The sequence below is a fragment of the Perca fluviatilis genome, chromosome 13 (assembly GCF_010015445.1).
Source record: "Perca fluviatilis chromosome 13, GENO_Pfluv_1.0, whole genome shotgun sequence".
NCBI classification, from domain to species: domain Eukaryota; kingdom Metazoa; phylum Chordata; class Actinopteri; order Perciformes; family Percidae; genus Perca; species Perca fluviatilis.
This window is the reverse complement of record NC_053124.1, coordinates 11966365-11987573: the sequence shown is the minus strand read 5'-3', so window position 1 is coordinate 11987573 and position 21209 is coordinate 11966365. Positions and strand designations below refer to the sequence as shown.

Here is a 21209-nt window from a genome sequence, read left to right as displayed (position 1 = left end):
TTTATATAAATGACACGCAATGACGTATGACGTCATCTGCCGACTCTTAGCAACTTTTGGAGCTAGTACTCGCACTTGGAAAAGAGTTGGCAACACTAAAAGCACAGGTGTCACTGATTACACTACCAATAGTCTCGCATTGCCAGGGTCTGGCTAGTCCACACAGCATTCTGGCATGGGAGAAAAACTTGCTCTGATTTATTGGCATTTCTTTAAACCAATCACAATTGTCTTGGGCAACGGTGCCGCTGCAAAATAGCCTCTGGAAGGAACTTGTTTTGGTGGAACGTGTGTACGTTCAAAAGTTGTTTTAGTCGTGCAACAGAAAACTCTGATTGGACAGATATTCTAGCTAGCTGTCTGGATTTACCCTGCAGAGATCTGAGGAGCAGTTAACCATAGTCCTCATAAATCAACTGGAGTTTAAAGGTGCTCTAAGCGATGTCACACATTTTTTAGGCTACAAAATTTTTTGTCACATACAGCAAACATCTCCTCACTATCCGCTAGCTGCCTGTCCCCTGAACACACTGTAAAAAAAACGCAGTCTCTGTAGACAGCCCAGGCTCCGCAAACGCCAACAAAAACAAACTGCGCCAACCTGCACCACCAAACATAGCAAGTCTTCCAGTGTTCCAGCCAATAACCGACAAGAAGGATTTGGGGGTGGGGGTTTGGGGGTTAGTGCGCGGAAGCATGGAAGGGAGGGAGAAGGGACAGGATGAGGAGGAGGGAGGGGCGAGCTAGCCTCGTTTTGTTTGAAAATACTTTGAACGTCAACAAGAAGTGCCGTCCCCCAACATCGCTTAGAGCACCTTTAAAATTACAACACAAAGAAAGCGGAGGGAAACGGACATCCAGCCGAAAAGCGGGACATCCGGCGGAATTTCCGGCGGCACCGGAGCAATCCCGGAAGAGGAATGTCGTGCATATAGACTACGCTACCAATGGCTCTGTTCTATTCAAGTGTCCCAGTGAGAGTGACAGTGAGCCAGTGTGCACGATACCAGGACCCTAAAATCAAAGTAGCTAAATGGAATTCAGCCATCATTAGTTTTTATTATTTACACCCTGCTACAAGTCAAAATATCTTCCATTAAAAAGGCCCATTGTGAGCTTGTTAGCATAGCAATGTTACCATTTAGCTCCAAGCAATGCTGTGCCTATTTAAGGCCTCATAGCTGCTAGCATGGCTGTGAACTTTAAGGCTTGTTCGTACGGCAAAAAAGTTGAACCTGGCTCAACTTTTGCCACAATGAAACTTGACGTCATCAAGGCGCTGTGCTGGCCAATCACATACACGCAATTGCAAGCACACATTCCCGGTACATTATTTTGTAACATGAACGCCATATTTCTACTGTTACTGATAAGATAATTGCTGCCGTGATAACATTCCAGACTTGTAAAATCCTGCCTGTGAGTAGTAATACAAACCATTGTGCAGTGTTTTGTTATCTGAAATGCCTTTATAAACATGAATCTGTTACTTTAACGGGACTTTCATCTGAATGCCTGCTTAGTCTTGTTCATTGTTCAGGGATTTTACAAGGTCAAAACGTGGGATTTAAATATTAATTATTAGACATTTTTGCTTTCAAGTGTCAAGTCACATCAAACCTTTAGAGCATCACACTTCACACACAAACATAGTATTTTCAATTCCTGTCACTTCTTACCTGCTGTGTCCCCATTACCAGGAGTAACAGAACACAGTTTTCATCTTTCTGTTTGTATCTATGGGTTGCTGTGTGTGCTGTACCTGTATGTGTGCATGTGTAAAATCCATCCAACTATTGATTTAGGCAGCATGTGGAGCAGCCTGCCTTTTAACTAACTGATGTAAACACTTCCCGTTTAGTCAAGATTACTGCTAAACTTTTTCTTTTTCACCTTAATGAGATGAAGTGTTATTAAGCCTCCTCCATCTGTTCAATATTAGAGTTATCCAGACTGTTGCTGCACTTTTAGCATTGGTATTAGTTTGCTTTAATGATGAGTTTCAGGGAGGAGAAGAGAGGGAGACTGGAAGGAGGGAAAAGTGTGATGGGCATAATAAAATAGTGAGAGGAGAGGAGAATCAAAGAAAGGATAGGAAAGCAAAGCAGAAGAAAGCAAAGGAGTTGGCCCACCTCTGTATTGGCTTAGCCCTCAAAGCCACTGTACCAGGCAATCCTACATCAAAGCACCAGCAACCACACACACACATACATTATGCAAAAGCACATATCCATTTTGCATGTATACTTTATTTGCATTTCAAACATCCTTACATTTGTATTTGAAACATATTCAACTAAACACACAAATAAGCCCTAATCTTGCTGCATTGCCAACATGGTTGCACCTTTGGAAGTTGAGCTGAGGCTGATCATCATTACTGATCCCAGTAGACAACTACTCTCTCTCTCTCTCTCTCTCTCTTCTCTCTCTCTCTCTCTCTGTGTGTAAGAACACCCATGTGAGATTTATGCAAATTTGTAGTAACCTATTTCACCAAGTAACCTAGCAACACTACATTCAGCTGGTTAGAAGTATGTGTGGTGTGTGTGTCTGTGTGTCCATCCCCCTGCCTCTATCTGTGATTTGCATCTCTGGACACAGCTGCAGCCGGTATCCATGTATATGTGCAGCATTTGGAGGAGTTAGAGAGCGACCACTTGCTGGGAATCCATCTACAAACTGGTAAAGTCGTGAATTAAAAGTGGAGCGATCCGTCACACTGCATAATGCTAGTTTGTGAGTAACTTCTTTTTCTGATTTCAACTTTGCTCTTAAGTACGTCCTGCTGGGATCAGTCGAACCCTGGGTCCAGAACGTCGTTAATGTTTGAGTTTCTGTAGCTTCATTCTTATCTTGGAAACATTAGTTCAAGTTTCAAGTTTCTTTATTTGTCACATGCATAGTCCTACACTTACAACAAGCAGTGACATAAATTCCTGACTCCACTCCAACTGTGCCATCACATAACTAATAGCATAATAAGTTATAAAATAAAAGTTAAGTTTAAAACATGAATAAATAAAAAGCTAGAGATAAAAGATTTACCAGCCAGACTACCCCTACTCATAAATATAATAAATTGTTTGTTTAGTTGGCATCTCCACAAGGTTCATGGAGGGCCATTTATTTTGATGTACAATCATGGCTCATCTATTGCTGCTCATGTTTACTGAACAGTTGTTCTAAAAAATCTTATTTTATGACTATGGATGAATTTCAAGTAAGACATCACAATCAGGTGAAAAACAGAGGGTTTTAAAATTAATTTCAGAGGCATTGACACTTTAAGGGAACCAAACTTTATGACAGTGGGGAAACACTTTGAGTTGCTGTGTGTGTGTGTGTGTGTGTGTGTGTGTGTGTGTGTGTGTGTGTGTGTGTGTGTGTGTGTGTGTGTGTGTGTGTGTGTGTGTGTGTGTGTGTGTGTGTGTTTTGGTTCCTCTGAGCTGGGGTTTTTGCATCTACCTTTGATTTTCTGTCAGGAGAGTTTGTAATACAACATTACATGAGCGACTAAAGAGGCGGAGAGCGAGAGAGAAGGAGACGCGACGTGTTGAGAGAGTGGCAGAGAGAGAGTGAGCGAAGGACAGACAGAAGGAAAGAGAGTTATGAAGTGACAAGTAAAGACTAGTAAGTTAGTAAAGTTTATTTACATAGCACTTATCACAGACAGAGTCACAACGTGCTTCACAGGCAAAATAAATAAATACATTAAAATAAATCGATAATCATAAAAAAGCCCAATAAATCACAGTAAATCATAATAAAACACGAAAGCATAACATAAAAAGTTAATACAGTCAACAATGTGGCTAAACGCCTGACTAAAAAGATGTGTCTTTAGCTGCTTTTAAAGATTTCAACAGATGCCGTCACTCTTAAAACATGTGGCAAAGCGTTCCACAGTCTAGGAGCAACTGTTTCAAAAGCTCCGTCACCTTCAGTTTTCAGCTTAGTATGGGGAACAGCCAGTAAACCCTGATCTCAAAGATCGGCTGACAATATAAGGGTGAAGCAGATCACTAATGTAGGCCAGTGCCTGACCTTGATGGCTCTCTATGTAATTACAAGAATCTTAAACTGGATCCCGAATTTAACAGGTAGCCAGTGCAAAGAGGTCAGGATAGGGGTAATGTGACATGACCTCCCTCACTTTGTCAACAGCCTATCAGCAGCATATGGACCAATTGTAAATTATCTACAGACGATTTGCTGAGGCAAGTAAAAAGATAATTACAGTAATCCAAACGCGACGAAAAGCATGTATGATCATTTCTAACTCAGCATAGGATACAACACGAGTTTTGCAATTTTTCTGAGGTGGAAAAAACAAGTGCGGGTTAAGGGCTTGACATGTTGGTCAGGCTCATAGCCTGATCTAAAGTCACACCAAGATTTCTTAGGCTGGAACACACATTGGAGTTTAGTGACCCAATTCTGCTAGCCACCTCAGAAACAATGCCGTCCACTGCAACAATCAAAACCTCAGTAGTGTCGGCATTTAACTGAAGAAAGTTACTAGCCATCAAGTCCTTTATCACAGACAGACACTCCTGTAAAATATTTAAATGATCAATCTAGTGGGGTTTAAAAGAAACACAATTGAATGTCATCCGCATAGCAGTGATATGAAATAACTTTAAATTTACTGATAATGTGCCCAAGAGGAGAATAAAATTGGTCCCAGAACCAAACCCTGGGGCACCCCACATGATAAGGCAGCAAACTCAGCCACAGAGAGATTCCTACCTAACAAATATGAAGAAAACCAATCAAGGGCTTTCCCAGAGGTTCCCACTCACTCTCTGAGCCTGTCTATCATGATGTGGTGATCAACAGTATTGAGAGCTGAGGAGAGAGGACGTGAATGGAGGAAAGAGGGACACAAAAAAGAGACATAATGGCGACAGGAAGAAGGAGGGAGGGTATACTTAGCTTCTGTGTGTTACAGAAAAGTGTGTACAGTACGTGACTGCCAGGATGTGACTGTGTGTATGTTGAATGACCATAACCCAAAGGTTAAGGCCTAATGTGTAATGACTGACTCTCTGAATGCCCGTTGTGCTATTCTCTTATTGCTTTTGTTCTCTGTTTGACCCCGTCTTATATCTTCAGCAATGTCCTCACGTTATCCGAGGTAGAGTGGGAAAATGCACGCCAATTACAAGCGAGCAGCACTGTGCTAAGTGGTGTTGGTATTTTCCCTCTCATTAAGTCACAGCCTTCTCAGCCTGTAAACATACAGCTTTATGCTAAGTGTTTCTTCATCATGCCCATTAAATCAAGCCAGTGAATGTTGGCTAAAAGGCTGTTTTTAATACACAGAATACATTTTGATATAGGCCTTTATTTTATGCAAGAAGAAAATATTAGTTGTTTGTCGTTGTTTAAGTGCCACAAAACCTCTTAGAGAGGAGGAAGGGGTTGATGGATTGGCGCACAAAGTGTTTGATTCTGACACTGGAGACTGCTGCGCATCCTATCAAGTTTTCTTAAGTCTTAAAGAGCCCCTATTATGCTTTGGTGGATTTTCTCCCGTCTTTTAGTGAGTTAAATAGTTGAACTGTTGTTTTTATGACGAGTACTTTCACACAGAACGTGAATATAACACGGTGATAAAGTGGCGTAATTTGTTTTCAAAACTAGGTTGATTTTTCTGAGCTTTCGCGAAGGGAATAAAGATATCAACCAATTACGTTGTGTCGTTTACTTCAGATCCTAACGCAACACGGAGGCTGCTGGTCGAACCATACAGACGGCAAATGTTATTACTCCTTTCGACCTTGTCAAAGGCAGCGTTTACCAGAGACACTCTTTGAGTTCAGACGTTTCCCAATAAAAACCCTAGACACATGCTACACAGTTTTCCAGAGGGAATTAAATTCACTGAGTATTTCGTTAAAAGGAAACTCAATAACTAGCTTACAGTAGCTTAGCTTTTCCTGCTTCTGGGTGGAGACAGGTCTGGAGTCTCCAGAGCTAGCAAAAAATATATACTGGTATTATGGTGTTACCTTGAAGGCATTGTGGTCTTGCATATTTTACGAAGATATTTCACCGAAACGTGTTTCTGAAAACATTTTAAGCGAGAAATAGGCCACGCAGTTGCTGAATCTGTCTTCATTTCAGATCGACAAAGGTCAGTTTAAAAGATTTTCCTCAGATTTTGAGAGGCGTTAGTCTGGCTCATCCCGCTTGTCATTTCCGGGTTAGCGCTCCACCAATCAGATTGGCCATTGAGTCCGTCTGCCTGCCTTCCGATTCAACATGTCAAATCGGCCCAAATGAAGGCCGATGGCCCGTCCAACGGACAATGGCACGGAACACACCAAACAGACTCAAGTCACTGACCTCGCCAGACTATCCGACGACTGATTATCGGGTTGGTGTGTCAGGGGCTTAAAGGAATGGGAGATAGGAGGAGGATGGAAATAGCAGGTTGTGCAGGAGAATATGGGAATGATGAAAGATGGGAAAACAGGGCAAGAGGAGGAGGAGACTAGGAGAGCAAGATGGAGGAATTGCCCCCTAGGCACTTTTCAATTTTGCCCATATGATGGGAGCATATTTCCCCTGTGCTGTGGCTATCATCTCTCTTTCTCCCATTCTGTCTCGCACTTTCTCTCTGCCTCTCTCCAATGTTTCTTCTTCGTCTTTCTTGCATTTCTGCTACATTTTCCTCCTCTCTCGCCCTTCTCTGCTCCATATAGGCATCTCAAGCTACATTCAGCTGTCAGCCACCATTACCAACACCTATTTTTATTTCCAGAGTATGCGTGTGAGTGCACAGGCATCTTGAGCTTGGAGGTGCAGTGTACCCATCTGCACTACCACTTTTGTATATTAACTCCTGCCAGTTCCCACCTGAAAGTGTGCATCTACAACATCTTTGTCCAAAAATAGATATGAAAGCACATATTAGGCCAGAAGGTGCCTTGCATTTTTTTTTTAAACCCTAAGCCATTAACTTTTCTTCATATTTCTTTATTCCACATGGGTCCATGTGCAAAGACCTAACTAGCTGCAGCCGTCCGGCCCTGCAGTCATATTTTACGGGGCCTCTTCCGCGGGTCACCCTTGAAATGTTCCATCTTACCCATCATCCTTGATTCTTTCTGGATCATGATGGGTTAGCTACGGCAGTCACACGGAGTAGTGTGTGTGGTGTGTGTTTGTGCATTTCAGAGAAGGCTGTGGGAAAATAGATCATTCATGGCTAAAAGCTGAGAAGAGCAAATCAGTCCTTCTGCCAGTTTCCCAGCATGCATGTCTCTGTGGCTGGCGAAGAAGGAAGAGCAGGCCAACACACAGCTGAGCCAATCCTCTATTATTTCCATCCTCATTTTGATACGTTTTACTATCGTCTGTCCCACTCCCCATTATGAATGTGCACAACTCCATAGCATCTGTGAAGTCTACTGCACATATGGACCAATACCAGACTAAATGAAAACTTGTCCATTGTTTGACTACAATTCTATAAGAGCTCTGTGCAGTTCCACTCCTTGTATTTTCAAATGAGTCGACATATCTGGCTGTGAGCACGCTGTATCTTCGTTCATTGTATCTGCAGTCAAACAAAGGCAGATTTTAGGCACACAATACCCACTGCCTTCCAGCACCCATTTCAATGAAAGCCAAGACTGTAGCTGCCTTGTCCAAATGATTGTCTGCTATTGTCTCCCATTCTGGTAGCAAAATAAAACCCTATTTAAAGCAATACATGTAATTCACAACATTGTATAGATGTTAAAGGAAAGGGGTTTATGTGGCAGGATATTTCTTGGGCTTGGGTAACGTTGTTAGAAAACCAAACTACTTGCTTAGGTCTAGAAAAAGATCATTGTTTGGGTTAAAATAAGTATGTTTGTTACATAATTTAACTTACGTCTGCGACGTAGGTTAAGTACGTTACCAACACATTCTCACTTCCAGCGTGTCCGACGCTTGGTCATTTTTCAACGTGCTTGGTCAGGACTCATGGCGTCACCTTTTTTTTTGGCGCTTTGGGTCTTTAATGTTTAAGTGACACGCGGGACAAGAATGAGACAGGTAGGTTTAGGAAAAGATCGTGGGTGGTTACAAAATGTACGTTTCAGTGACACGTGGAAGAAGAACGGGACACAAAGACTGGTCTCCCACGTGAAAGTCCTGTGTTGTTTCATGGGTGGCGTTAGAAAAAAAAAATTTACGTTTAAGTGACACGCGATTGCAATTTACTTTTATTTCCAAACGGAACACAAATACCAGTCTCCTAGGTGAAATTCCTATTCCTGAAATTTGTTTGTGACCCAGCCACCACCCCAACCAAGCTCCTTATGCAGAATAATTCGGTCTTATTCGTCATCTTATTTCCTGCTTTGCTTCTGTTATTTTTATTTTATATAGATTTTCATTCTCTGGAAGGGACACCTTTTACCATCCGCTGGTTCATTGATTGCTTTACGATCACTGGCTTGTTTACAGCTGTGTGGCAATCAGCTGACTAGTCACTTCCAATCATATGAAGGTGTTTCTGTCCACCAAAATCTGTAATAGCATTTGTTGTACTGAGTGGGAAGAATGGACAAGCATGCGGGCGTTGATTTCCCAAATTTAAAAAGAATTTATTCACCGGCCACAAGAAGAAAAAGAAAAAAACAATGTCATTAGGTTTGTTCAGTTACGGTGACAAAAAAAAAAAAAAAAAAACTTCGCAGTACACAAAACACTGGCCTTCCTCAATTTTCCTTGAGAGTGGGGAAAAAAACAACAACAGACCAACCAGTTTGCTGGCTTCCAAACCCTTTTATTCCCTGTCACATGCTGCCTGTGGCCAATCAGGGAGGATTTCTGGGATTAGTGCCAATTTGACCCAGGTGGCATCAATCTCTCCTAATTTGGAGCTGAATGGTACTCAATTGTACTTAGACAAAAAAAAGATTTAAATGTACCCTCTCAAAAGGCATAGCAAAACATACAAACAAGCAAACATTCCCTTCTTTGGAACTGACTAACATTACAGCAGAAAATGTTCCTCTTAAAAAGAATTAGGAAAATAAGGAACATCCAAATATTTTCTTAGACAGAGAGGCGGTTTGTGATTTAGGAGTAAAGTTTGTATCACTATGAAGAGTATGTGTATTTCAACTTATGGGGTGAATTTGTGGAATGGTTTTAATAAACAGATAGATACATATAAATCAATTCAAATACTGTAGATGCACAAAAAATGGAGGATTGGTGGGATGAATGTGAGTTAATTGTTTCAGTTATATGTGATTGAATGGTTGTTTGTAAGTCGTATACATGATAAATATGGCATTAATTGTTATAGAGAAGAGGTAGGACCATATTAGTGTATACTTCTTTTTACTCCTTTCCGGACATGTCAAATTTATTTATGTTCTTTATGAGAATTTGTATATAGGTATATGTTTACGGTTCACTTTATTTGTTATTCTTGTTTTGCTATTATTATTATTATTATTATTTTTGTCCAGCAGTTCAGGGAAAAGTCCCCCTACAGAAAACCTGTGTGAGCAGAAAGACTACACACAAGTAATAAAAAGCATTTCTCAAACATCCCAAGTTCACAGCACATAAAAATGTTGATCAGATGAACGAGAGGAATGTGCAGCTTCCTTTTGACATACATGCCGACATTGACTCAAGTAAATTACTCATTGACCCAGACTCCAGACACAAGAACATTTCCTATAAGTGAGGAAACATATATCAAAATGCGTTTATCATGATGGTATTTCACAATTTACAGGCTCTCACGGACGTGAAACACACCTTGACCCACAACTCACAGAGATGGCAGAGAGAGGGCAGACTCAGCTGTTGGCAAAGTGGGTCGGAGCAGCTGCATACATATTTTAAAAGAAGCAGCTCCAGACTGAAGCCTCTGTAACAATCAGGTTGATGCCAAGCAGTGTTAAACAATGACAGCATGTTGTACAGCTCCAACTCCCTACTGAGCAGCTGCACAATATTCCTGTCTGCACAGAGAGGAGGGGGAAGAGAGTTGTCCAAAGAGGAATTGAAATATAGAAAAAGAAAAGAAAAGATGTGGAGTGCAAAAGGGAAGGAAGTAAGTATCAAATAGTGGCAGGACGTTCAGATTTGAAGAGATCCCTGAAAACGTACACACAAAAACATAAGAATCTTCTATTATTTGGTGTATAAAACGTGTGTGCATAACACCGTAACACTTTAATTACCTAACAAGAAATGGAGCAGAGAGAACACCGGTGGATGACAGATAGATCAGTAGAGGCCAAGAGATGAAGCATGGAAACAAACTTTGTTATTAACTCCACACAGAGAAGTGCTGACAGGCAGAGAGCCACACGGACTGACAGGGTAAAAAAGAAGAAGAAAAAAGGAGGAGAGCGTAGGGAGGGAGAGACATGACTGGAGGATGGATAGAAGTAGGTCAGAAGGAGAGACGGATAGGAGAGGGAGACATGCGGAGAGATGGATCGAGGGAAGGAAAGAAAGGAAAGGGACAGCCGACGTTCAGCTGCTTCTTTTCTACCTCTCTATATCTTTTCAGTTGTCTGTCTGCACATGGGTGTCTTTTTTTTAATGTGCGCGAGCGCAACCACACGTTGGGGCATGTGTGCTTGGGTGTCACTGTGACTGACAGCTCCTAGCCAGCAGCCTGCTCCAAAGCCAAAGACTTCATAATAAACAGAACATGGTTTAATTTACTCCTCCAGGCAGAGCAGCGCTGCTCACTTTGCAGTCTATTCATAAACAGGGACACACACACATGCAAGTATGACACACTGCAAAAAATATCCATCTCACCAGATTATATGGGATATATATATATATATATATAGCCTCTTTATTTATTTTATTTCTAAGAATTTTAAAGTCAAACTGAAAGTGGAAATGTCCTCACTTTTCGTGTAAGGAAACAAACTGTGATGACACAAAAAAGAATAAAACTTTGACATATTTATGGACACCGTATCTAAACTTCAGGCGTCTGGGTGGGCTTTTCCTATGACAGCGGTTGACTGACATGTTGTGTTGCTAGGAGACACAACGTCAACTGTAGTGCGCTTCTAAATTAAAGTGTGTCCTAGCTCTGCCTTGCCTGCAAAGAAAAAGCGGTCCCATCCACCCAGGTGCCATGGCTGTCAAAAATCGGTCCACGGTGGGATGCTGACTTCGAGAGGCCCGTTGTCACGGCTACACCAATGACACGGCTGGCTGTGGGTGAGCATGGGTGGCAGCTCTCATTCAGCCAATCAAGGCAAACAGGCCACGCTCTATTTAATGATTATCCCAGCATCTGTCCCCTATCTCTCATCTCTGTGTGAAGGCCGACAAACACGAGCGCAAATAGACTCGCAGGAGCTCAGTGAAACCCATCCAGCCGAGCGGATCCATCGAGTAATTTCATCTCAGTTTAATCAGATCTTGAAATGGCAGGAAATGGTTGTGTGCATTATAAGCAGGTTGCATGCCCTTGATTCGTTATATAGTTAGTGGGGAACGTGGCTAATAGAGGATGAGATTACTGCAGCAGCAATTAATGCCAGTCCAATGAAATACATGATTACCACATTTGGAATCTCAGTTGATATCCATGTGCTGAAAAGAAAGGCAATACAAAGATAGGCTGTTTTCTTCAGTTTACTTTTACTTACAGCAACCAGAATGTGTGGGTGATAAGGTTTGCATTGTGCCACATTGTTGCTGCAGCTTGGAAAGGTGTATTGATTTTGTTTCCTGCATTTGTTTTGTGGAGAAGAGCCCGTCCTCTTGTGCACTTTTTGTTCTTTCAAAGCAACGGCAGGGTTGGTTTCTGCCTGGTCACCTTCACGTTGTAAGTGGTGTTATAGTTCAGCTGGTACTCACACGGTGAATTCACTCTGTAACTGATAGCACAGAGGTTTGTGAATTTGCTTGGATGCTTACCGCCGCTCTCTATCTCCCCTGCATTAGGATGCGGGTGATCGATAAACGCACTGTTTTCCTCAGCTGTAAATCATGTGAATGCTCCCAGACTCCCTGTGGGCATGGATGGAGGAAAAAGACACGGACAACAAGGAGCGCGTTGGCTGACGAATATACCGATGAACAGGAGAGAGGAGCGAGAGGCGCTAAATGGGAGAGCCAGGCAGAAACTGAAGAGACACTATGAGAAAGAAAGAAAGGCTAATATTCTTGATTTATCAGCCCAGCAGCCTTATGAATGAGGGGAAGAAAGCTGCGGGATGAATGCTCACTATTGCTTATTGTTTGCCTTTGGTTGGGTAAAAAAATGAAGTGCAACATCAATAAAAATGTTAATCTGAAAAAGAAAAAAACATTTTCACTTTCTATTTAACAGGCCACTTGATAAAAGAGAGAAAACAATCTGGACATCAATCTACAAAGTCAATTTATTTTTGTTGTGATTCATTTCATCATTTTCATCAGTCATTCCATGAATTACACTTGAACTGCACATCCCACATTTGTGTCTCACAGACACATACAGTGCAGATATCAATCAACAATAAGTTATTTATACCTGTACGCGCTCAGAATCATATTATTAAAGGATTATACCACTGTTTTCACACAATACAGACTTAAGTGTATATTATTTCAGCTGTTTAGAAAGCTTGAAATCTCAGCTATTGAGGTAACAGAAGAGTCACTGAAGTGATCAGCGACACCTACTCATCATCTGACAGTTATTCTGGGTAATGAGACAGTAAAATATTACTGACTGCAAGACTGAACCCTTGATTCAATTATTTGATAATGTGTTCACCCGATTGTTACTCTTTCTGTGCCTCCAGGTGAGACCGGTGCAGCCCTGTCACGCCCACAGCGCCCCCTTTCGGCCCGGACGGCCCACCACGCCCCGGCGCCTGTGAAAGGCTACCATGTCAGCCGTAGCATGTCCCAGCATTCCTCCGGTGGTGGCGGAGGAGGCCCCTGCCACTGCACGCCTGAGGCCTGTGACGGCCCAGCCAGAGAATACTACCAGGGTCACAGCGATGGCCACTATTACCCTCCAGGAGGTCCGGCTGAGGCCCTGGCGCTGGAGAGGCACCATTCCCACTCCCACTCCCATAGCCACTCTGGAGGGGGAACCTTCCCCCGCTCCCACCCCAACCAGCACCCATCTCTCCAGTCGTTTGACTCTTGCGAAGATTGCCTGTCCTCAGGCCACGGTGGGAAGATGCACCGCATTCCCCCGAACCTGATAGACCAGTTTGAGAAGCAGGTGCCCTTTCATCCTGATGGCTTCCACACACTGCAGTACCAGCGCACCGCTAGCGGGGGTGCTGAGCCACGCAGCGAGAGCCCCTCGCGTATCCGCCACCTGGTCAACTCTGTGCAGCGCCTCTTCGCCAAGTCCCATTCCCTGGAGGCACCGACCAAACGGGAGTACAATGGCACGAGAGGGGGTGGGGACTACCGTGGCGAGAGAGGAGGAGGCCACAGGAGTGGAGGGGAGGACGGCGGAGGCCACTATTCAGGTCACCAGCCTCGCTCTGCCAGGAGGAGCAAGTCTCGAGAGCGAAGCAAGAGCGGAGACTCGCGGCACGAGTCAGGCAGACGCCACCGCAGCAGGACGGCAGGCTGGTGGAGCTCTGACGACAACCTGGACAGCGACAGCAGCTTCCTGGTCAGCGGGGGCAGACGGGGGTATCCCAGCGGACACGAGAGCCTGGATGCAGCCATCCAGGAGCTCACCATGAAGAGGCCCAAGGAGCGTAGTGGTGGTGGTGGTGGTGGTGGGGCTGGGGGTGGGGCTGGGGGTGGGGGTGGTGGTGGTGGTGGGCAAGGACCTGGTGAGTGCATGGCCTGCACCACAATGGCTCTGGCCGGGAGTGAAGGAGGGGGGCACCACGGGCACCACGGCCACTCCCTGAAGAGGAGCACCTGGTCAGCCATGACAGTGAGTCAGGCCAGAGAGGTGTACCCTTCCACCAGGGGAGGAGGCTACGAGAAAGCCCTCGTGCCCCTGGAGAGTAAGCTGAAGGAAAGGACCTTCCACTATCTGCAGGTGTGTGTACGCTTGCATGTCAACCAGTTATTATTTGTGTGTTGTACATTGGGAATATGTGGGTGACTTTGTTTGCTGCTCAATGCTGACCTGTCTTATGTCTCATGCAGGTGAACCCTAACCTCTAAGCTCCAGCTCCATTTTGCATCAAACATTTCACACCTTCTTCTCTGCATCATAACTTAAATCCAACTTGGGAGTGCGTGTTACTCTTTCCAGAGATGTCCGTTAAGGATTAACGTTCATTACTCATGTTAAAACGGTGCTCTCGTAACTTTAGATCATCCATGTTCATCGTCAAATTTGGACTATTTCTTCAGTCTCAAAATGAATCCATTTGATAGTTTGTCTACACGTCCATGTTTACAATGCTAAGGGGAAGCGCTAGCAGCTAATACAGCACAACTTCATGGTACAGATTCACCTAAATGTAAAGAAATCTAGGCTAGAAATGGGGCTCATTTGTAGCTAACAGCTGACTGACAACCTAACACTTCCTGTTTGCATTACTCAAAGCATGGTGGGAACCGTAGTGCCAAAAACTTGAAAATGTTTTAATCCCAAATTGAAAGAAGAAAGAGTGAGAAAATGTATGAAAATAAATTTACACTCTAAATATATTTTAAGAGAAATGTTGTCCCATCAACATGATTCATATGTTCCTGGGACAATGACACTCTTGTCTATCTGTTCATCTTGTCACACACTAAAAACACAAACATTTTAAATTGCATACAACTTTCTTAGTGTTATTAAAAATATGATGTGAAACGAGAAAACTGAGCAAAAATAACCCATGATTCAAAGGGTTAAATGTCCACTTAAAAGACCCCATGAACTGTGATGTAATGTCTCTCCCAACAGTCCATCTCCCGGTTCCTGTTGCCACGATTGATCTCTGAATCCACAACACAATCTCACGGCAGTTCGTGAAATTATCACGTTATTTTTAATCTATTGATTCATGTACAACAACACGTTTATCTCGTTTTCTTTCATGGTGGCCAGCACGAAATGGGAACCATCTATACAGAGGTTGGGTTTAGGAAAAAAACTATGGGGAAAGGACGCCTCACATGCCGATAGGACGCGGGCGACGGGTGAAAATAACGGGATGGGGGAGGTTGGGTTTAGGAAAAAAACAACAGGGTAAGGACGCCTCACATACCGGGAGACGGCCGCAGGGAACGCGCAACAATAACGGGACGGTTAACAGGGAAACAAAACGCCATACGCGGGACGCGATCCCCAGCCTGGGGTGAAAGTCCTGAATTGTTTGACCCATCCACCACCCCAACCAACCTCCTTACGCGGATTTTCGGCATTTCATACTACTCGCTACCAAAAAACGAGATAAACGGCCCCGTGAACACGAATCAATAGATTAAATAACTGCCATGAGACTGGGTTGGAATCCAACACATGCAATTTTCGCTTTGCCCTTTCTCTCGTTTTGTATGAATAGATTCCGTGAAATGAAAAGCTAATGTCTGTTACAGCGTACCTACAAAGTCAGCTGAAAGAGCACACTCAAACACACAAACACACACACACACACACACACACCTCCAGCTGTGCTGAGGTAGAGGTGCCATGCAGGCTGTGTTTCTACGGAAACAGCAGGTAGCCACAGGAGTCCCTGGTGTTTTTCCAACTCTTATCCTTTAGACACAGCTGAGGTCTGCTGACAGAAGAGACAGAGAGAGCAGGCTTGTGTGTGTTAGTGTTTTCAAAGAACAAACACCACAAAATTGCCTGTGTGCGTCAGGGGCCCAAAAAAAACAAACACCCCCAAAAAAAAAAAAACCCCCCCCCCCCCCCTTTTTTTTATATAACCCCCCCCCCCCGGGGGGGAGGAGGGTGGGTGGAGGGTTTTTTTGCCGCCCTTTTTTTTTTTTAAAATGGACCCAAAAAAAAAATGATCCAACATCTTCACAAAAAAACAAAAAAAAAAAAAAAAAAAAAAAAAAAAAAAAAAAAAAAAAAAAATTTTTTTAAAAAAAAAAAAAAAAAAAAGAGAGGAAGAAAAAAAAGAGAAAAAAAAAAAAAAAAAAAAAAAAAAAAACTGGCTTGAGAGCAGACAGCTGGAGCTGCAGATATAGAGCTGCTCAGGTCTACTCCACCGGTACCAGACCTCAGGACAAACCGCAGCAGCTCCAAACTGAAGCCTTGTTCTCTGATGGCAAAATTGAAAACTTCTGCTGCCAGACGAGTGCAGATGTAAAGTAGACATCATGCATTCAACAACTGACTTTAAAGCGGCTGTAACTATTTCTACACTAACAATGGATTGCATGTCTACTTGTAAGCGATCAATCGTGATCAAATCTGCAGTCGCTCTCATCTCTATAGAGCTGCATAGCGTCTTTCAGCTCATTGTTTTGGTTTTATAGCCCACAACTTCACTATTCCAAAAAAAAATAAAACAATTTAACTTTCTAAAAACCAACTGTATGCTACCTGCCCTCCATAGTTAGTGGCTAGCTGATGAACATAATGGAGCATTTAGCAGCTAAAGAGCCAGATATTTCCCTCAGGTGTTAGTGGCAACAAAGAACAGAGTGAATATTGGACTTACATTCATCAGGTGGCCTAGCCTGGTTGACACCAGACCCTTCTCAGTTGTAACTAAGAGTGGGTCTGGGAAAGGTTCACTGACAGCTCATTTCCAAAGGGGCTTCACCAACGGACGCCGCTCAAATGCCTCTGGGCGCATTGGATAGTCCTTCAACCAATCAGACCAACGATCCGGGTGACGCTGTGCTTCGGTAGCCGTCACGTTGAATGTAAACAAAAAGCTGCTCGCCGTTGCTGCGCTATCGTTGTCGCATAAAGCCCGCCTCAACGGTTGTGATTGGTGCCTCGATTTTGGGGACATTGGAAATGGGTTTGAATGGGCTCTTCGCCAGACTGACTTGCAGAGCAAATCTCAAATTTGCCGGAAGTTCGTCAGGGTTTACCCAGGCTACAGGTGGCCAGAAACACGACTCCAAATGAATTCCAGTGTTGCTCCTTATCTACTGTTTTTTTTTACACCATATCAACATACTGTATATCAATGATATGTCATTGCTTTTTAAATTAAAAGTTTAAAATATCCGACCCCAACTGGATAAGGGCATAATAGATTGAAGTAAAATATTGTCATATGTGACAGTATCACCAGGTTTCTTAGTCTCAAAATCCAAAATTAGTGCTAACTTGTTTCCATCGCAAAAATTAGTCATCACAAAGGGATGGATATAATAGTCTCTAGCAAAATCTCAAAAGTAGAGAACAGTGATTCCTCTGAACAGAAAAATAATGAATGCAGTGCAACTACAGTACATCAAATCAATTTCAATATGCCACGACTGCTCCTTTAAGTCAGAGAGAGACAAAAGTAGTCATACTCCCAAGCTACCAACTGGCATTTTGTAACATGAACATACATGTCCACACTGGGTCATCGCTCAAATTTGTCACACAAAAGCAAAAACAAAAGTGAAGCAGCTCGAAGTGGGTAAAGAAAAGAGTGAATCTTCACAAGTCTGAATTACTGTGGTCAGAGTCAAAGGGACACGTGCAAGGTTTTCTCCGATGGTGTCATCGCCAATCACAAGGTGCGGCATCAGAACCCGGCGCTCTCCATTCCCTAAGCCTCTCCCTTCCCCTTGGCCTGTGTCTGATAGATAAGGAATGATAAAAACCAGAATATGGAGCGGGAGTGAAATGAAGACAGAAACAGCGAGGGAGAGAGAGACAAAGATACACGGGGGTGGTTGGAGGGAGAGAGAGCAAGGTAGAGGGATGAAGAGATAGCAGAGCAAGCTCAGGGTTAGAGAAGAGATAAAGGAGGTGATGGTAGCCAAGGGCCAAAGCGAGAGGAGGAGAGAAAAAGCAGGATGAGAAAATGAGAGAGATAGTAGAAGGCCAGGGGCATCAGAAGATTAGGCTGAATCATCTTTTAAGTGATGACCTTAAAAACACACACTCAGCTGGATGCCAAACCCTGGGGCCTTGACTGTGTGTGTGTAGGTGTGTGTTTATTTGGTCACATCATGCTTGTGTGAGACTGCACACCTCACAGCATTTGCAAAAGCTGAAAGATCGAGGGGTCTTAATGCACAAGCAGCTGCTGTTACACTACTTCCTGTTAGATGGTTTAATGCTTTCGTCATACTGGGAAAAAGGTGGGATCAAATGGTACACACACACACACACACACACACACACACAAACACGCATATCACGCTGAGTGGTCCGCCACAAAATAGAATTATCTGCACAAGGTTGATAGGTATTCACATCTGCTAGGATGCCAATTAAAGCTGCACTGTCATTATTTTGTTTTTATATTTACAATGGATCAAATGAATGTGTATAATGAGAAAGGCATAACTCATAGCAAGGGTGCTTTCACATCTGAGATATTTGGTCCGTTTTAACCGAACCTCGGAGCGATTTGTCGAATAGTCCGGTTCGTTTGGGGTGATGTGATAGCTCGTTTCGAACATTCAAACTCTAGACCACTAGAATAGCGTTAATTTCGTCAGACGAGACTAAATATGTTCGTCAACGACCTTTTTTTCCATGACTAAGACTGCGGCAATGTCCAAAAATGCTGACTAAGACTAAATTAACGTGCATTATTGTTGACGAAAAAAGACGAGACTAAAATGTTTTGCATAAAATAAAAACTACAATCGTCTCTACTTTTCCATCATGAGATAGAATATGCAGCCGTTACTAGGGTTGGGTACCGAGACCCGGTGCTAATACGGCACCGACCGGTGCCTTAGCGACCGTTATCTACCGGACCGAATAGCAACGCGGATTTCGGTGCTACTTAAATGCCCGCGCTTCTCTCTGATGCTCCTAAACGGACGTTAGAGGCGACCGAAACATCGCTGCACGGGACGCTTAGTAACACCAAAAGCAAAACCAGAAAACCCAAGACCACATACATTTGGTGTTGCTTCATTATTTCTGATACCAGGAAATACCAGACTTTCATTCATCTGCCTTTATCCGTCTTCCCGCTCTCTTTCTGCATATGTCTGTTATTTCGCTTCTCTGTTTCTTGTTTTGCCACCCTGTACATCTGTCCGTCTTTCTCTCTCTGCCACATTTCCTGTCTGTCTGCCTACATGTTGTCTGTCTGTCCACTCTGCTTGTCTACTCGCCCTTTTTCTGCATTGGTTTCTTTGGTCTCTGTCTGTCGGCTTACGCGGTTTCTGCTTCTCTGTGTCAGTGTTTCTCCAGCTGTCAGAGTTTCTCTCTTTCTGTAAGTCCCTTGTCTCTTTCTCTCTTTCTCAAACATCATTTCCTGTGTACGTGTGTGTGTGTGTGCTTGTGTGTGTGTGTGTGTGCGCGCTTATCGTGTGCATGAGCATGCTTAAGCAGTATGTGTGGATGTGTTGACTGGGTGAACGTGTGCCATGACTGTTTGTCTGATTTATCACTCTCCTTCTGTCTAAGGTGTGAAATATTTTTCAATGATGAAATTTATTTCCGCTTTGAAAAGTCTTTTGACTTTTATTAACAGATATTGGGAAGTCGCTGCCAACAGTGTGGTGACAACATCTTCAATATCTCAAAACTAATTTATTCACACTGTGATCAATTGCTTTTCCCTTAACAGTTGGTGTAGAAGAATGCCTACTTACTTTTAATCCATTTTAACGGTGTTTAATCCATTTACAGAAAATCTTACTAAAACCGTTTGACCATGTATACACTCTACATGGTTGTACGCTTATACTCACTCTATGTTGCAGTTGCAGAATAATCCTCCTGTCTTTTTTTACTCTAATCTATGACTATGCAAATGGTCGTGTGAATGTGATTGCGTCTCAGGTCCCTTCAGAAGACTGGGGAGGTGGATATGGCGGTGGGGGTGCAACAGACATCGGAGGGGAGATTCCGTGCCGTCGTATGCGGAGCGGCAGCTACATCAAGGCCATGGGTGATGATGACAGCGCTGACTCAGACACCAGCCCAAAAGCCTCGCCCAAGTCCACCCTGATCGCCCAGAGGGAAGCCTTTAGACGATCTATCAGCATGGATCAAAGGTCAAATGTCACAAATGGGGTGTTTATATAAATGTTGAAAGGCCCTCCAGCTACTCATGCCGCTCTGTGCAAAATATTGTTAATACCCACTCCAGATTGCCACTTTCTGGCCTTTATCACGTTCAGGTAGCTGTAGTTAGATTACTAACTGTTTGCTCCATTCCAAAGCTGACATTTTGCCATGGAAGGACATTTCTCTTGTTGTTGATACGTCTTTAATATCCTTTCATTTATGGTGTTAAGGCACATGGGTTCAAACAAGGGGTAGATGGTATGGACAAAAAAAAAAAAAAAAAGTCTCACAGTACATTACCAAACGATTCAAATACATGTTCACCACTTCAATTAAAATCTTTACATTGGGTTTTATTAGAAAAGAAAACCTGAATGTTAAAACAAAAACCCAGGAGTATACATTTTTAAGTTCTTAAAAAGGTGACACTGTAGTGATTTATTATTGCACTTCTATAAAGTTCAGGGAATTTAAAAGCACTGGATCCTACGTATCCCATAAAGCAACTCGATAGCATTTTTTATTCAATCCTCCCTGTATAGAATAACTGAAATCACCTTCTCACACACACACACACACACACACACACTGTGACTTTTTTATTTTTCTTAAGATGGTGCTGCTTCTTTTCTTTGTCTTGTTTTGTTTTCGTCTTTGTAATTTGTCATTGTAATTCAGGGCCCCTTAATGATTTCTCGAATATAAATAAAGGTTGAATGAATGAATATGGGAATGTGAATGCAGCATTACGCCACTCAAAATGACTCCAGCTGGCATAGTCATAGAGCATGACTCTGACATTTTATCCGATTTGAGTCGTGGTTACCTAAATGTGTGTTGCTGCGGTGAGTTTTGGACTAAAATATCACAGCTGAAGATTTTACAGCCCCATTATATTAATCTGTCGTTATACACTGTGGTTGTTGCAGTCATCATTAATGCTGATATATGTGTATTACTTGTTTAATTTAGGTACTCGTGTAAGCAGTGTACAGACTCCTACCCCAACAGCCGAACTACACCCAAAACCCAAACTCGCTCTCGTAGTTACACCCGCTCTCTGACCAGCTCACAGGTAACACACAATGTGGTTTATTTGTGTGAAAATATCTATTTGTAAAGGTTTGCA

General features: G+C 43.0%; 1 protein-coding gene across 1 annotated transcript in view; it reads left to right on the top strand.

Moving 5' to 3' along the window:
• The window catches only part of dlgap3 (discs, large (Drosophila) homolog-associated protein 3), a 141483-nt gene that overhangs the window by 111060 nt on the left and 9214 nt on the right, over positions 1-21209 (top strand). Inside the window, exons 3-5 of the mRNA XM_039821143.1 lie at positions 12798-14014; positions 19853-20067; positions 21053-21155. Of these exons, the coding sequence (XP_039677077.1) occupies positions 12899-14014; positions 19853-20067; positions 21053-21155 (1434 nt within the window). The 5' untranslated portion in view covers positions 12798-12898. The remainder of the gene's footprint in view (positions 1-12797; positions 14015-19852; positions 20068-21052; positions 21156-21209) is intronic.